This window comes from Engraulis encrasicolus, chromosome 15 (genome assembly GCF_034702125.1).
Source record: "Engraulis encrasicolus isolate BLACKSEA-1 chromosome 15, IST_EnEncr_1.0, whole genome shotgun sequence".
Lineage (NCBI taxonomy): Eukaryota > Metazoa > Chordata > Actinopteri > Clupeiformes > Engraulidae > Engraulis > Engraulis encrasicolus.
In genome coordinates this window covers 5,768,429-5,785,013 of record NC_085871.1, presented here as the reverse complement: position 1 = coordinate 5,785,013, position 16,585 = coordinate 5,768,429, and the positions used below count along the sequence as shown (strand labels likewise).

The 16,585-nt window shown below is 44.1% G+C and overlaps 1 protein-coding gene across 1 annotated transcript in view; it reads right to left on the bottom strand.

Moving 5' to 3' along the window:
* Window positions 1-2,847: 2,847 nt before the first annotated feature.
* The window catches only part of nudt4b (nudix (nucleoside diphosphate linked moiety X)-type motif 4b), a 22,136-nt gene continuing 8,398 nt past the window's right edge, over window positions 2,848-16,585 (bottom strand). Inside the window, exons 2-5 of the mRNA XM_063216877.1 lie at window positions 13,055-13,165; window positions 9,998-10,042; window positions 9,780-9,867; window positions 2,848-7,460 (exon numbers count right to left, since the gene is read on the bottom strand). Coding sequence (XP_063072947.1) covers window positions 7,234-7,460; window positions 9,780-9,867; window positions 9,998-10,042; window positions 13,055-13,165 — 471 coding nt within the window. The 3' untranslated portion in view covers window positions 2,848-7,233. The remainder of the gene's footprint in view (window positions 7,461-9,779; window positions 9,868-9,997; window positions 10,043-13,054; window positions 13,166-16,585) is intronic.

Genomic DNA, 16,585 nt, shown 5'->3' with positions numbered 1-16,585 from the left:
CAGGGAGACAATACAATTGTTCAATGACATTTGTTGTCCAATCATCCAATAGGAATATTGTGAGAAGCAGCCTCCTAACACTTGTTTGCCCTACCACTAGTTCTACAAACCCCAGTTTTTCTCCTGTTTTCTCCATCTCAATCCAGCGCCCCATCAACACCCCTAACACTGACCCCCATGCCATCTCGCCGTACAGCATGATTTTTTAGAATGGAAATCCTGCAGATGCATGGAGATTTATGATTGTTAAATTGTCAACTGCGACCAGAAATATCAGTCAAACAAACAATCAATGAATCTGTCAATGAGTCCAAAAGTAGGCCTATTCAAGGCACTGTAATTCAGTGTGCCTTAAAAATGCATCATAATATGCAATGTAAGCTAAATTATACATAGATAGGCCTATATATTTATTGCAAATCAAGTAGACTTTACAAAATATTTTATAAAGTAAGCTCTCAACTTTAATCACAGACATAAGCCTAGCTCACATCAACTCTACAATTATTCAAAATCAGACTGAAATAATGCTGTTTTAAAATTATTTTTAAGACGAGTCACTGTTCTAATTTCTAAAGACAGCAGGTGACACTTCTAGCATGGTTCTTTGGTTCATTTACTAACATCAGTGTAACCCACAGTCCACTCCTCATTATTACCCACAACTTTTAAAAATAAATAATTTAATCATTTGGTTAAAGACATCGTTAATTAAATATTTTTTCTGGTAACTCACCTTTCTGCTGCTGTCTGCTCCTGTATAAAATCACTTGGGAGTCTTTGAGGTTCTCATTTTTAGGACTACAACAATGGAACTTTAGCCATTGTGACATCACTACAAATGCACCATTGTGACATCTGCACTGAGCACAATCCAATCCAATCCTCTGCTGTTTTATTTCTCCTGTATTTACCCTGAAATCATACTCCCAAGGAGACAACTATGAGCCATTTACAGATCAGTTCATGTGTAGTACATGGGTTTGACAATGAAACTGAAACACCTGTCATTTTAGTGTGGGAAGTTTCATGGCAATAGTGCACCAGCCTGGTGGGCAATCATTGCACCAGTAAGAGCAGAGTGTGAAGGTTCAATGAACAGGGTAAGAGCACAGTTTTGCTCAAAATATTGCAGTACACTCAACATATTGGGTGGCATATTAGAGATCAAAAGAGGACAAGATGTTGGTGCACGTCTTGCTGGCACATCTGTGACCAAGACAGCAGGTCTTTGTGATGTATCAGAGGCACGGTACAGGGTACTGTCAGCATACCACCAAGAAGGACGAACCACATCCAACTGGATTACTGTGGACGCAAGAGGAAGCTGTCTGAAAGGGATGTTCTGGTACTATATATATAAAGTGAAGTGAAAGCCCATTTGGGAAACTCCAACTCCCATTGTCATTGCGACACAGCACTCCACAGCACACAAGTGATCACTGCAAACTGCCCACAATGAAGTTGCATTTATGCCTCACCGCAAGGGGGCAGCCCTCAATGGCGCCCCAAGGGAGCAGTGCGGCGGGACGGTACCATGCAGGTACCTCAGTCATGGAGGAGGATGGGGGAGAGCACTGGTTAATTACTCCCCCCACCAACCTGGCAGGTCGGGAGTCGTGTTTCCACCAGAACTGTCTATCGAGAGCTCCACTAAGTGAATATACGTGTACATGGCCGGGCTGCTTTAGGCAAACCTGTCTAAAAACAAGTGTTTCAGTTTCAGAACTGCTATACTAGCCTATTTTTATGTATTCATATTGGTTATAGATTTAAAAAGGTATGTTTCCCCATTGCCCCTCTTTGCCTATGCCACCCAAATATATTGAAACAGCCCTGTGTAGGAAGGATTTCTTCCCCCTCCAGTAATTGGGACGATATGCCCTTAACAACCCCAGGTTAGCCCTAAAGATCTCAGGGTGGTGGTTTATTTTTCTCTTTGATTCTAAACACGGCTGCAGACATGGCAACAGTCCTAAATTAGCTGTGCTGAGGGGGGCATGTGATCACCTTAGGGCACGTTTGCACCTGGTGCGCTTTTTTAAGCATTATAATGAGACATTCAGCATGATGAAAACCATTTCCCTCTTTCCCTGAATCAAACCAACCAACGTGCTCTTTTATTAGTGGAGAAGTTATTTTGGTTCACTTGTTAATCCTTTTACTCCCTTCACGTTTTACTATGCTAATTTAATTCACAAGGGAAAGTAGGCCTCTTTCTTCAAAAATAGAAGCAGCGTTGCTGTGGGCAGGGTGACGAGGGGTCATTTTCTTGGAATCCCATCATTATGGCGCTTGTATTCATTTAGGTTAGACTGCTGCCCTCCTGTGGCCATTTCTAAGTAGTACGGATAAGGCCTGGGAACTTTCAGACAGTCAGACACTTTCCCATTATGTAGTTCATCAAACTGAAAGCATCCAAACAAAAAGTGTCACATGGTTATAGTCTAGGTATCCTCAGCGATATTCAAATTAAGCGTGAACTCAACCTTACCATACCTAGAGGTCCCAAATTTGAGAGTAGGGGGCCTTTACGGGTTGGCCCCATTTCAAGCAATTCCTAGTTCAATAATTACATTAGTCTAGTCTTATGTATGGATAATTAATCTTAGAGATGCATTAAAGTACTATTACGTACTAACATGGTCTGCATTTTTGAAAGAGTAAAAGCAATTGCATTTGCATGCTCTGAGATAGTGTGCATTTTTAAACACATAAATGGAGTTTTAAGCTTTCCAGGAAACTGTGTACGTGTCCTCATCTGAATTTGAACCTTTCAAATGACTGATTGATTCTACCATGTGCACATGCAGACACGATAAGTCAAAGAAAACCAGGACACATATCAAGTATTTCCCTTTTTTAATGAAAGTTCACTTAAAATGTGATACAGTCGTTTTTAAGGGACTGCTCGACATGTCTTGATTTGACAAAATGTACACATTAGCATTTGACTAGACAGACATTGAGAATAAGAGAAGAGGAAGAAGTTCATTCATTTGCATTGACAGGATAGAAGAGAACAGCCTCTCTCTCTCTCTCTCTCTCTCTCTCTCACTCTCTCTTCACTCCCACACAAGGCTCATCAATGCCACGTAGCATTTACATCAGCAACAGGGGCTCGTGATACTCCCTCCCACTCCATCACCATGGCACCAAAAACCATCACAAGCCCACACGAGCACGCACACACACGCACACATACACTCCAGGTATGATCTTCCATCTTAAGTCGCCCATGTACACTGCTGTAGAAATCATTATTATTTACAAGTACCATCAACAAAAAAGGAAAATATATAACCGTGAACCATCTTTTCTTGCCCACACCAGACATTCTGAAAAAAGGCAATGTGTAAAAAGAGATGGGGTGGTATGTTGCAGACAACAGTATTCCATCATGGATCAGACAACTTGGCACTGGGAATTTACTCTGCTTTCATACCCACCAAGCCCCAAACTGACAAGACTCATTAAAAAATGAAAAATAAAAACAGTTTTTGTGTCTTCAATAAAGAAAAAGAGGTGAAAAACAATGTATTAATACAGTTATTTACTTGTAGTGCCCAAACCTTATGATGGAACACTTTATACAAATAGTTATTTTGTGATCATTGTTTTCATCATGCTAACTTTAATTCTTTCATTAGAGCAGTCATTAATGGGTAAAATTATTTTACACATAAAAAATAAATTACACACTTACAAAACAAATACTTTGATCGTTTGTAGCTGTCACTCAATGATTTCCTTGAGAATTCTTGTTGGATTTTAAAGGTAACAAAGCCTGCTTTTTTACAGGTAATTCCAGCTCATTTTCGACCACTCTGGCCTGTGTAAATAGGTGACTGTGTTTTTCTTGGACAGGGAGTGTTAAGTGTAACAGTTTGCCAGGCCTCTGAGTGTCAGATGGGAGGCCCTGGTGTGGCACCTCACAGCACACATAATATTTTACAGTTTTTCCGAGCTGTTTATGCACAACATTGTAACATACACATTTTGACTGGCACTTAAATTTCACAATTCCTTATCACATCAACAAAAACACACACTTGATTCTTTGTTGAGAAGAACCTACATGTTTCCAACTTTGCACATCAGTGCACACAGTTCTATACGTTTCAAACGATTATCTGTGAAAATTTCATAGATTTTTTTGTAAGGTCTAGTGCTGTGTGTTCAGCTGTGTAATAAGTGTATGGGTTACAAAGTTGTGCATAAACCCCTCGGAAAAAACAGTGAAGAGTGAATCCTGAAGAAAAAAACACGTTTGCCACCTGCTGGTCATGTTGAAGAGAGCCTGAACTCAATTCAGCCTCTCGCACAGCATACAGTAAGTACATCAGTATACATTCTCGTCCTTTTAAGGCCTCTTAAAACTGTGGCCAGACAATGACAAACACAGGCCCTTTAAGAGCACTCTGACAGACCGTTTGTTAGCGTGTTTGCTAGCGATGGCAGCAGTGGTGGAGTAGGAGGAGGTGGTGGTGGTGGTGAGGGGGCGTTGCTAAGATACCTTCTGACGAAGGTATGACACTTAACCTTTCGGGAAATACACAACATTTACAATAAGAGTTCATCACAGTCTTCTCCTGTCAGTTTTTTTTTTTACGTCATTAGAAAAACAAAAGAATAGAAAAAAGTTATTCAGTAGAGTAGGATTAATACACTTTTGCATTTCCAAAAAAACACACACTCACATTACGCTCATTTTTTTCCTTTAGAATATTTACATGACATTTGTCGACTTTGCACTTCTGTTATTTTTTTTTAGGCAAATTCCACTCTTTCCCCACTTGGCAAATTCTTTCAAATTCAAACTGTTAAAAAAATCTAACAACTTGAACATGTGAACACACATGTCTTCTTACATGTTGAGTTTGACATTTCTTTAAAGGGAGGCTTTGAAAGATATGTGTTACTTTGTTGCTATAAGAAAGTGTACCCTTGGTGTTCGCTATTTCATATTTTGCCAAGGTCACTCAAAAGGAGGGCACAAAAGCATAGATGGTAAAGATTCTGTCTATAAAGGGCCCATTATTATTACATTATTCAATTTGAAGAGTGGCACATGGGGATGAAATGTGTTGCTGTGACATTGGTGAAAGGGAGCAATTTTGTGCGTTTGTGTGTGTGTGTGTGTGTGTGTGTGTGTGTGTGTGTGTGTGTGTGTGTGTGTGTGTGTGTGTGTGTGTGTGTGTGTGTGTGTGTGTGTGTGTGTGTGTGTGTGTGTGTGTGTGTGTGTGTGTGTGTGTGTGCGTGTGTGTGTGCCCGCACGCTGCCAAAATGTTAAGTGAATGACTTTCTGATGAAATGGAAAAATGGACTGAATGGGCCAAAACCCACTGCGAGCTCCCCTGAGGCCTGAGGTCATCTCATGCTGATGGGGTTAAAATATTCAAACGCTGTAAAGACCTTGAAGCCGCATTGACAGTGATGTGTGGACAGTGGACAGCGGATAGCAAAAAAAAGGCTTCCTGACTGGCATTAAACCAAAGACAATATTTCTGTCAGGGTCGGGATAAGATGGAACTGTGTTTTTAATAGGCTTAATAAGGGATTATTAGTGCGGTAAATGTGGTTTGTCCCCCAAACGCCAGCTACGCACACTGTGACGTTGATTAATGCTGCGGCTTGGGAATGGTGTACGTTCTTTCCGTGATATAAATATTCTTCAGGCAGATGTTAACAGTAAGGTCAACAAGTGTATTCTGCAGTGACAGCAGTTGACTTGTTCCTCCATGAGCTCAGAGCAGGATTCAACCTGTTTTCCATGATAAGGGTTCGACCGGTACGGTACGATAAGAGAAAACGTTTGAACTCTTTTCCAAAGAGGTGACGTGAGGTGAATATTGCCGTATAGTTTACAATGAAGTATGAGCAATTGAAGTAGGCCTCAAACCTTCACAACACTGTGTGGGGGAAATTTGCACTGGATTGTTTAAGGGTTTAAGCACTGAATTAAAGATTTGTTTAGAGTGAACTAAGACTGGAGTGGATAATGTAACCCTTTGATCCACAGTGCGGGGCATGAGACTTGGAGAAGACTGGGCAGGTTAAAAAAAAAGTTTTTCTGAAATTGTACAGCAGCACAAAAAAAACACAACAACACAGTATGTTCTCACTTGCATCCTCAGATAGTTATTTTCAGCTCAGCAACAGCGTCCAAAATGGAGTCGGTGGGGCCGACGACAAGACAAGCAGCCGCCCCCAGAGTCCATCATCACACTGAGGTAGATCTTTCATCAGTCCCAAAGGCAATGACCTGCGCCCCCTTGGGAAAGGTCCGGAGGGTCAATCCTACCAGCGTACTTCAAAGCACCACCCACAAGTCAACCTTCATCTTCACCTGCCTGTCTCATTGCGTTGTGGTCCTCATGCAGCCTGTGGGGGGTCCGCGTCACATGGCTCTCTCTCTCCACAGTCCACTTGGCCCGGTGGTTCCATCATCCGTTCAGCGAAATGCTCCTCCCCGGGAGAAGCTTCCAACTTCCAACCACAAGTGTCACGTGAAAAGTCTCTGTCCAAAAATGTGCCTTCGCCAAAACCCACAGCCCGCCCCACCACAAGCCATCTCAGCAAAAAAAAGAAATCATGGAGCTGTAAATTTAATCTTCTTCACTTCGCAGCCAAATACATATCCATTTCTCTACCAACATTCATCATGTCAGGAGCACTGACCCCTTAAGACCGCTCTCGAAGGAGGGGAAACTCTTTTTTTTTAAGGCATCCTTCAACCACCGACCCCTTAAACTCCTCTACAGCACAGTGCCACACACTTATGGCTTTAGTTTCTACATCCAGTACATACATGCGTCACGTCAGGGTAGATGACACAGGTAGGGGAGCAGTGAGCTGAGGTGTGGTGGAGACACGACACCATGGTGACTGACAACTTGACGGTGACCTCGTCTCGTGGGATTCATGCAATCTTGCAGCAAAAAGGTGAGTCAGGTCAGGTGGTGGTTTTGTTTATATTTTTTTTGCATCGGCTCCAGGACTGTACAGATATCTTTTTTTTGTCATCATTTTAGTCTGTGAGGAGGATGGTCCACTCCAAACAGGGTTTGGTGCACAGTCAGGTACACCTTTGACAGCAGAGGAAGAGAAGGTCGGTTGCAGGTTTTTGTTTGAGGTTGAGCTAAGGTTAGGAAGAGGTGGAGGGAGGTGGGGGTTGGGGGGAAGGTGGAAGTCAGTGTTTTTGAGTTCCTGCCGCAGTACAGTATGCAGTCCCTATCTGCAGGAGGTGCCAAGTACAGAGGCCTGCGGGGGGTTGTTGTAGCGCGGAGGGATGTTGTTGTCGCTGGTGGGGGGGAGGGGGGAGAGGAGTGGCGAGTTGCCGTTGTTGGAGCCGGGCGAGCGGTTGAGGCGTAGCCGCCGCAGGTACTCGGCGTGTACCGGCTTGTGACTCTGCAGTACCTTGATGGCCTCCTCCACCGTGAACCACTCCCTCTTGCGGCCTGCAGAGGGGGACAGAGAGCATTGTTACTGAAGTAGGAAAATAAAACAAGAATTTCCAGTAGAGTGATGATCGAATGGTACATGACGAACTCTTTCTTAAATTAATAAATGAACACAATACTATTTGTTAAAATATATATTTTTAAATGTAAGTTTTTCACATCACATTGTGGTCTGTTTTGCTCATGTCACTGAGGTGTAAGCCTGCTTGGTGACCCATAGGGGGAGTAGTTTCACTCCATGAGGCCATGACTCTTCAAAAACATACTGCAGTCAGATGGACCCAGCGAGATAAAAAGCTGACATTAAGAATAACAAAAACACAGAATGGAATATTCAGCAGCATCAACCTTGTGCAGATAGGGAGGAATGTTGTTGTGAGAGAATCTGCAAAGGATTATTCATGATACCTCATCATGAGAAGATGTCGCAAAGGGACTATTAGCTTTTGTAGGGATCAGCAGGGTGCTGTGTGTGCGACGCGTGCATGTGTGTACGTTAGTACATGTGTGCCGCTGGGCAGATATCTGTGACGCCAACGAAAACTATTCGGGCGCTCGTTTGGTTAGTGAGGCGAGGGCCGCTGACAGGTCAGGTGCCTCTGCAACACTGACACCCAACTGCGAGATGACAGCGGGGGGCAGCGGGCCCCCCACCGAGGGAGCGTCCACAAATAGTGCGGGTTTTTGATTACTGCTACATTTGTTGGTAAACAGAGAGGACAGGGTTTCTTGCGTTGCAGCAAAATGTCCTGGGCCTCGTCGCCAGCCGTGTCCCCTTGCCAAGAACAGGCCAAACCATTAAAAATATCATGTGAGAACAAGGTGTGAGCTCAGACCCCACTCATAGAGGAGTTTAGATCTTCTCAATATGAAAATAAAAACCTACATGGGTGCACATCACGTCCCACGGCTCATAGGGATTTAATGTTAAAATGTGTTGATCTTAATCAGCCCATTCCAGGTAGAGGTTCCAGATACACATGCATGAATATAATACACGTCCCAATTCCTCAGAGGTGCACATAGGGACATTTTCAGAGGGGTTGATCAGAGTCAACTTCTCATCATACCTCTGATCTTAACACATCGTCACACACAGACAAGCACAGCCAGCCAGAAGAACAACCATGGGTGTGCCCTAATTTGTGGTAATCACTGTTGAACTAAGTAACCACTGCTCGCAGGGTCAAGACAGGTGAGTTGGGGAGGAAAAACAGGGGGTCTTTTGTGCTGTCGAAGTTTGGATGTACCACTTGGCCTTCAGGTCAGCCTGTTAGTTGAGGAGCGGTGGAGTTGCCGAAGTGAAAACTTATACAAGGAACACAAAGGGTCTGTCTACTCCAAAACGTAATGGAAGCTTGGGAACTGTTTTTCGATAATGCTTTCCACTGAGATACTCTGGGTGGCAAAGAACAACATGTTGATTGAGTGTGCAAGCAAATATGGACAAGGCGTACACATAATGTCACATAAAGAATGTAACAAGGCAGAGTAGAGAGGCCTCCTAGCGACTACGTGTTCATTAAAAGCAATTACTCAAATCATAAATCAAGTCAGGTCCATTTCACCACCGAATCACACGCTGTGCGCTTAAGCCACAAGAACCCTTCTGACACCCCTTCTCGATCTCCCTCACTCTGTCACCATATATCCCATCGCTTACGAAAACCATATGCTTTTGTGGTTGGGCTCCGGAACTTCCTGCGCATCCAAAACATCGGCCTACGCCTCATCTGTCAGCACTTTGTGATATTTAAAGTGTAGAGAGCAGATACTCCATAGATTCTCACAACTTGCTGCTGGTAATACCGCTCGTGACACAGCAAGGCCCAATTAAACCTGAGATTTATGTACTGAGAGAGAGCGAGAGAGAGAGAGAGAGAGAGAGAGAGAGAGAGAGAGAGAGAGAGAGAGAGAGAGAGAGAGAGAGAGAGAGAGAGAGAGAGAGAGAGAGTGTGTGTGTGTGTGACTGGGCCCGGCCGGCCACCACACGTGAGGGATATGCCCAGTCCAAGGCCAGCCAAAGCGGATATTCTGTGTCTCGTTTCGGGTGTTTAAAAGAACACCGGGGATAGACTGGGCTTAACAGGCTCTTCCAGAGCTCTTTGACCGTTGTGGCCCACCTTCAAATATAGTGCCATCACAACAGTGACCTGATTATTGTATGGGGTTATGTGTCAAGTGTAAATAGACATACAAATGCAGACTGCAAAAAAAATGGAGTAGCAAGCAACATCTTAACAATGATCTGATTGCCTATATTTATTTATAGGTTCCAAAGTCAGATAACATCAATATGGTTTGACATGGACTTACCAATGTTAACTGAATCCTCCCAGTCTTCAAGCGTCTCAGTCACAGTGAGTACATAGACATACGTCCGGTTCTTGCGGTCTTGGTTCTGCTTTGAGATTCAAATAAAAACAAGTGTTAAAACGTTGTTCGCTGCCACTAAGGACTTCACAGTCAAACAACGGTGATGCAAAATATGCTGCAGCTCAGAACACACATTTGAAATTAGAGTAAATCCTTACTTCGAAAACCCCCAGCAACCGACCCAGCTTGCCTTTAACTCCAGCCTGAGGACAAAAAAAACAGCAGTTGAAAAGTTGAAGGGTCACCCAAGCTAATTGAAGAATTGCGGTAGTTAAAATATGTGGAACATTAAAACACCATCAAAACACCACAACACAGTAATTACACCCATAAAACCATCTAAACCATCTAAAATGTTAAGAAAGCTACTTTAATTAGAGCTCTGTCATTTGTAAATTGTGCCAGGATCCAATTTTTTTTTCAAGATTTCCCATGATGTGAATTTTAATTAAAACCAAGTGTAAGGGACTGGAGCAAAAAAAAAAAACTTTGTTTTGTGCTGGCTCAATGAAATACTGTAGTTATAAAGAGAACTTATTTTCCTTACTGGGTAAAATCATAAATGTGGGACTGTTTAAGGACGGAGCAAATTGTGGAAGTGGCCCTGTTATCACTTCAAGATGTGTGACCTGTGGCAGTTTAGCATAGCCTACCTCCGATTCTCATTAGGGTGGCAACTCACATTTCAATAATGGCCGTTTGTACAGTCATGAATGTATTTTTATGCCATAAGCTGTAATTACAAGTGAACCTACACACGTTCAAAAGTATTATTTGCTTGTCAGACACTGAAGATGAACTTGAAGCTATGGCTAACAGGCAGCTAACTGTTTGGCTGTAGAAGCTCAAAACCAACTTTTCAGGGTTCTCCTTTATCCTAATTCAACATCTTAAATGATGTATTACTGTAAATGATAACATTCTTGCACATTGCTCCTACTCTGTAAAGTAGGTCATACAAGGGGCACGTTCAGCAACAGTCTGAATAGTCCGCATGAGCACTTTGCCATTACAATACATTTTGGGTCAAATTTTCTAACCAGAAAATGTATTGTAATTTCGCAGAGCGCAGACTGCCACAGTATGCACCATCACAAATGCGCCCAAGAGCATACAAGTTGTAGAATATGGAGCATCCAACGTAAGCACAGAGACACGTGCATGGGAAGAGATGGGAATGTCACCTCTGAACTAACCCTTCGCTGCCCTAAGATATCTATACCCAGGTTGAGTTTCAGTAGGCTATAGGTTCTGGCTACCCGTCTGGAGCTAAAGACAGGAACACCGCAGGGCCAATCCGCTACCTCGGTCTGTAAATGTGTTGGAATCTAGCACAAGGACCAATATTAGCTTGCTGACGTTGGCATGGTGACAAGATCACTGCAGGACAAGAGTTATGATGTTTCTCCTAGCGCTCGGTCAGCTTTGAACTTTGACCTCCAGGCCATCTAGGGAAAAACAAAGACTTCTTGGTCTTGGCCAGCACTTGTTGAGAGTAGAAAGCTTGAAAGCATGTACATAGACTTCCATATGGGTGCTAGACCAGGACAATTAAGCAAAACAAAAGAAATGTTTGTCTTTTTTGTCTGTTTGTCTTTTTTATGTTAAAAAACAGGACAAAAAAGGCAGCACAATGCATAAACAACTTTTATTACACACTGAGGAAGGCAGAGCACGGAAATGCGTCTGTCATAAAAGTTGTTTATGCATTGTGCAGCCTTTTTTCCTGTTTTTCAGTTTAGATGTATTTTGGTCAGCACTCTACAAGAATCATGACATCGTTTGGATGAAGCCTGCTCCAACCCTTGACTATCCATGAAGTACAATGTAAAGTCTGTAAAAAAAATAACACTATGGTCTACATTAAACTGTCAGGGCAGAGTCAGGGCTAGGATTCCTGGTAAGTACACTAGATAGTATAATTGTTAATACATGCAGATATGCCTGGAGAGGGACCATTAAAATAAAGAAGACTAATAGCAAAGTGCGAACCTTGTAATCACTTCTATGAATTCCAATAGGCCTTGTGATATTTGCCACACTATAATTACCAATTGGTGGTGCTAGTATATCATCGTGATTAGGGGGTGTAGCTGTGTTTCTGAGTTCTGTGTACTGTGTTTATTCAACACATAGGTAGTGAGATCAACTATGAGCGAATCAAAAATGACTCTCTACCGTAAGTGTTGAATTAAACACTGATTTATTAGCACCGACATCTGCTGCAGGGGAGACAGATGATGTTACAGTTACTTTACTGAGGCAACCAAGGAGCAGACAGGTGTGATGGCGAACTGAGCGAGAGGCTGTCCGCTGGGGGAGTCTCGGGTTTAGATTTTGGCCCACACCTCCCGAATAACACTTTGCTGTGAGGAAACGGAGCTAACTATTCTGACCTTAGGCCGCGCTGAAGAAGGTCACACAGGCATTACATACGCCGTGCCTCGCCTCGCCCCCCGCTAGGCGTGTGCAAACAGCTTAACATCACCATGATCACCAGCAAACAGCAATAAACAAATATCGCACAGGAGTGACCAGAGGTCAGGGGGGAGACAATATGGGCCGAAGGAGATCTTTTGGCAACAGTGGACTTGATGGGTCGGCAAAGGCAATAATTGCTTTGTGTTGTCTATACTGTATATGTTTTAAACTTTTCTTTTTTTAAGTATTTTTTGGGGGCTTTTTGGGGCTTTAATATTACAGGACAGTGTGAGAGTAGACAGGAAATGATTGGGAGAGAAAGATGGGGCAGGGCTGGGAAATGACCCCGACCGGACTCGAACTGGGGTCCCCATTGGCAATGTAAGCCCAAATGTGGGGGGCTTAGCGCACTGCGCCACAGCGCCCCCTATGTTTTGCACATTTCATTTGCTTATTTTTTGATAATCTTCTTCTTCTTACTAATGACATTGTTATTTGGATTTGACCTTCTGAACCCAGAATGCCCGTATCGTTGTTAAGACAGTGTAGCAAAGCCCCTTCTGTTTTAAATGTTTGTGGTCCGAGGCTTCTTAGGTAGTTTGAGGTCATCTGTTTCTGTTGCTGTTGTTGTTTCTGTTGGTGTTGTTGTTGTTATAACTGGTTTGTACCTCGTGAGCCCAGAATGCCTCATCATCGTGTGATAGAGACAGCATGCCAGAACCGCCTCTGGCGTAGGCCCTACTGGGGACTCAGAGTTGTGTATGAACTAGCAGGAGACGGGGACACTGACTGACCTCTTCGAAGACTTCCCGCACCGCTGCACCGCAGGGATCCTCCTCAGGCTCCATGCCTCCCCCGGGGACGATCCACTGGTCGGGGTGCCGACTGCTGCTCACCAGAAGCACCTGACCAGAATAAAAACACACACACACACACACGCACACGCACACACACACACACACACACACACACACACACACACACACACACACACACACGCACACACACACACACAAGCACACACACAAAGCATTAATCAAGATTTAGCCTGGCCGAAAAATGAGAGCGGGGACTAATCCCGCAGACGAGGGTATTTCTTTGCAACTATGTGACCTGGTATTCCGCTCCAGTTTGGAGTTCCCTACGGGGGTAAAACGTGCATGACATGACTCGGTGTCCCAGTCCCAGTAATGACAAATTTGTTGTCATCGTGAGATCGTGTCACTGGACTAAGTGCAGCGCGTGAGGAGGGTCAGACGAGTGAGGGCATGGCGCACATTCAGCACCTATGTTTTAGCCAGTCGTGTAGGTCGTATGCATTTCTGCCTGCACGTTCCATCCGTCACTGCCTTCTTAACCTCCTTCCGTCTTTTATGTGGGTCACACTTTTTTACAATTATTTTCATCCGTTTCATATGTATTCTTCAGCTTCTCAGTTGCGTGTCAAAATACGAACGAAGTAAATGTGTAAGACGTGTGAAACACTCAACACATATCTGTATCCGTATATCCATCTCACACCTTGGGCATAAATAGGCCTCGAGAACTCAAGCCTCGATCCTCACATGTTCTGCTTGCTAGTTAGAATCCAGGCTAATTAAGCGCAATATATCTCATTACGTACAGCAGGGCTATTCAAATGGCAGCCCTGGGGCCAGATGCGGCCCTTGGATGGCAAGGTTCCGGCCCCCCATGAGGTCAGAACAAAATGAAAACAAATATGTGTGCCATCTGTGGCCGTGCATTACTTGCGATCACTAACACTTCAGGTTGGGGGTACCTGTCCTATGCATTCACATGAGAGTGAAATCTTATCTAAAACTCATGTAGTCTCATGAATAAGGGCTGCCAACCTTCCCTTGAAATACGGAATCGTCTCGTATTTAGAGATAAAAGTACGGGTTCCGTATTGAGATGAAACCCCCAAACCCCACGCTACAATAAAGTGTACCGTATTTCTTTCCATTGACAGTTTCCAACCCTATCCTGAAGGGCTACTAAGAAATAAAGAAGCGAATATCTGTTCCGTCTAGAAAGCTATACGCTTGTTCCACACTAATATATTGTAAAGTGAATGGAGCCAGAAAAATAGAGCAGTATGTTTTGCACATGCGTTAAATACCTGAGCATACATCCGTTATCTGCACTATGGCTCTCTGTAATGTCATGGCAATGTTGTTATGATGTAGTTAAGCATTTTCAGCAAGTGAATAGGGTCGCCGGCGACCCCTGCTGCAGTAAGAGGCTACGTAGCTGTTGTAATGGGAGTAGCCTATGGTATCAGTTGCATAGGCTAGTTGCTGCGGCTAATATGCTAAAGCTAACCCTGATCAAATCCTGCAAGACCTGATGGAATAGGCACCCTGTTCTTAAATTACGTCCGTCTCTGCAGCTTATGAACACTGAGATGCATACAGTGGATCAGATATGACTGAAATGGCATTTTTCCTCCTGTCATACAATACTCCAATCCCTACTGTACACAAACACACCCTCATGCACGCAGGCACACACGCACGCACACACACACAATTTGCAAAGATTGTCAATTCTGAGGCCACAGTGCTGTACTGTAGCTCACTGTGTGCTGAATCTAAACAGCAGCAAATGCCTCTGACCCTATTTACACCCGACTGCAAAGGGAATTATTGACCCCAACAGGCAAATCTAGGGCGTCTTGGAGCTCCAAGGATTGAATTCATCGGGTCTACTAAATACTGTATTACAGTATACTGTACGTTGTCTAATGTTTGTCAGCCCTCAAGGGCCCTGTCCTCTCTGTATACTAGGGCTGCACGATTATGGAAAAAATCATAATCACGATTATTTTGGTTAAAATCATAATCACGATTATTAATCACGATCATTGATTTTTACAGATTTTTTTTTTTTAATTATAACAAGATGAAATATAACCAAGAATGAATTACATACGGGATGAGCAAAATAAAATGAATTGTTATAATTATGTAAAGGCAATAGCATGAAACTTAAGTGGACCGATTTCTGGCCAGAAACACCAGCCTGTCAGTATGTTCTAGCTTCAAGGACGCTCTCAAAAGGTCACTATTGCCATGATTAAATCACGATTAAAATCATGAGATCGATTTCACTATTTTATCACGATTTTGATTATGTTTCGATTAATTGTGCAGCCCTACTGTATACCAACAGCTGCACGTGTTGCCCTTTGACAAATAAAATCTTTTCTTCTGAATAAAGATGACCTGGTCTTCACAGACAAGCAGAGGTGTGAGTGCTGCTGTAAACCTAAGTCACCTTAAGGCGAGACCTTCCCCTTTTGCCTTAAAGCCCTTCGACTGATCGGTGAATCTAGAATCTTCTATGGAAGAGGGCCAGCTGGAGCAACAGGTGGGGCAGCGTAAGAGTGTGTGTGTGTGTGTGTGTGTGTGTGTGTGTGTGTGTGTGTGTGTGTGTGTGTGCGTGTGTGTGTGTGTGTGTGTGTGTGTGTGTGTGTGTGTGTGTGTGTGTGTGTGTGTGTGTGTGTGTGTGTGTGTGTGTGTACGTGTATGTGTGTGCGTCTGTGCGTGTGCGTGTGTGTGTGTGTGTGCATGCGCGCGCGTGTGGGAGTAGTATGACGGCTCTTAGGTGCATCCAGTCCAGCGGCACACTCTTCCATCTGACAGATAATCCCGGCTGGGTGTCCCTGCACGCCGGGCGGCCGCGGCATCACCGGCATGGCCCTCTTAAGTGGTGCTAATGGGATTGTGGAGATTGATGGTGGAGTTGAAGGAGGTGGAGGTGGAGGAGTTGGAGGAGGTGGAGGTGGAGGTGGAGGCTGCTGGCCAATGCACCGCAGCCAGGACAAGGACCATCAGGCAGCTCCTTAAGCTGAGGGAGCACGTGCTGCCCTCTCTCCTCTCTCTCACCATAGGTCACCGCAAGGGCTTGACGTGCTGGCACCTGACTTTTCCTGGCACAGGCAAACCCCCCCTTCCCCCTTCCCCCTTCCAGAGCGACAGTGGGGCTTATTTTAGCAGATGTAAGCAAGCAGCACACTACACCACGCGGCCCATAGGACCCGAATGAGAAACGTCGCAATGCATTTGAGACGGGAACACATAGCAGGTGCTTGGCCTATTTCTGCGACTGACTGAGCGGCTGACAGCACAGCGCACGTTTGGACTCGGGGATCAACGGCACATGCAGTCCTTTCTAGAAAAGACAACGAAAGGAAAGTCCCGTCCAGAACCACGAGCCGCAGAGACAGCCGCCTATATTTATGATGATCCCTCATGGCCATCTTTAGCATAACATGGAGGCCGCATGGCCTAGTAGTGGCTTTGAATTGTCCACGTTTATGT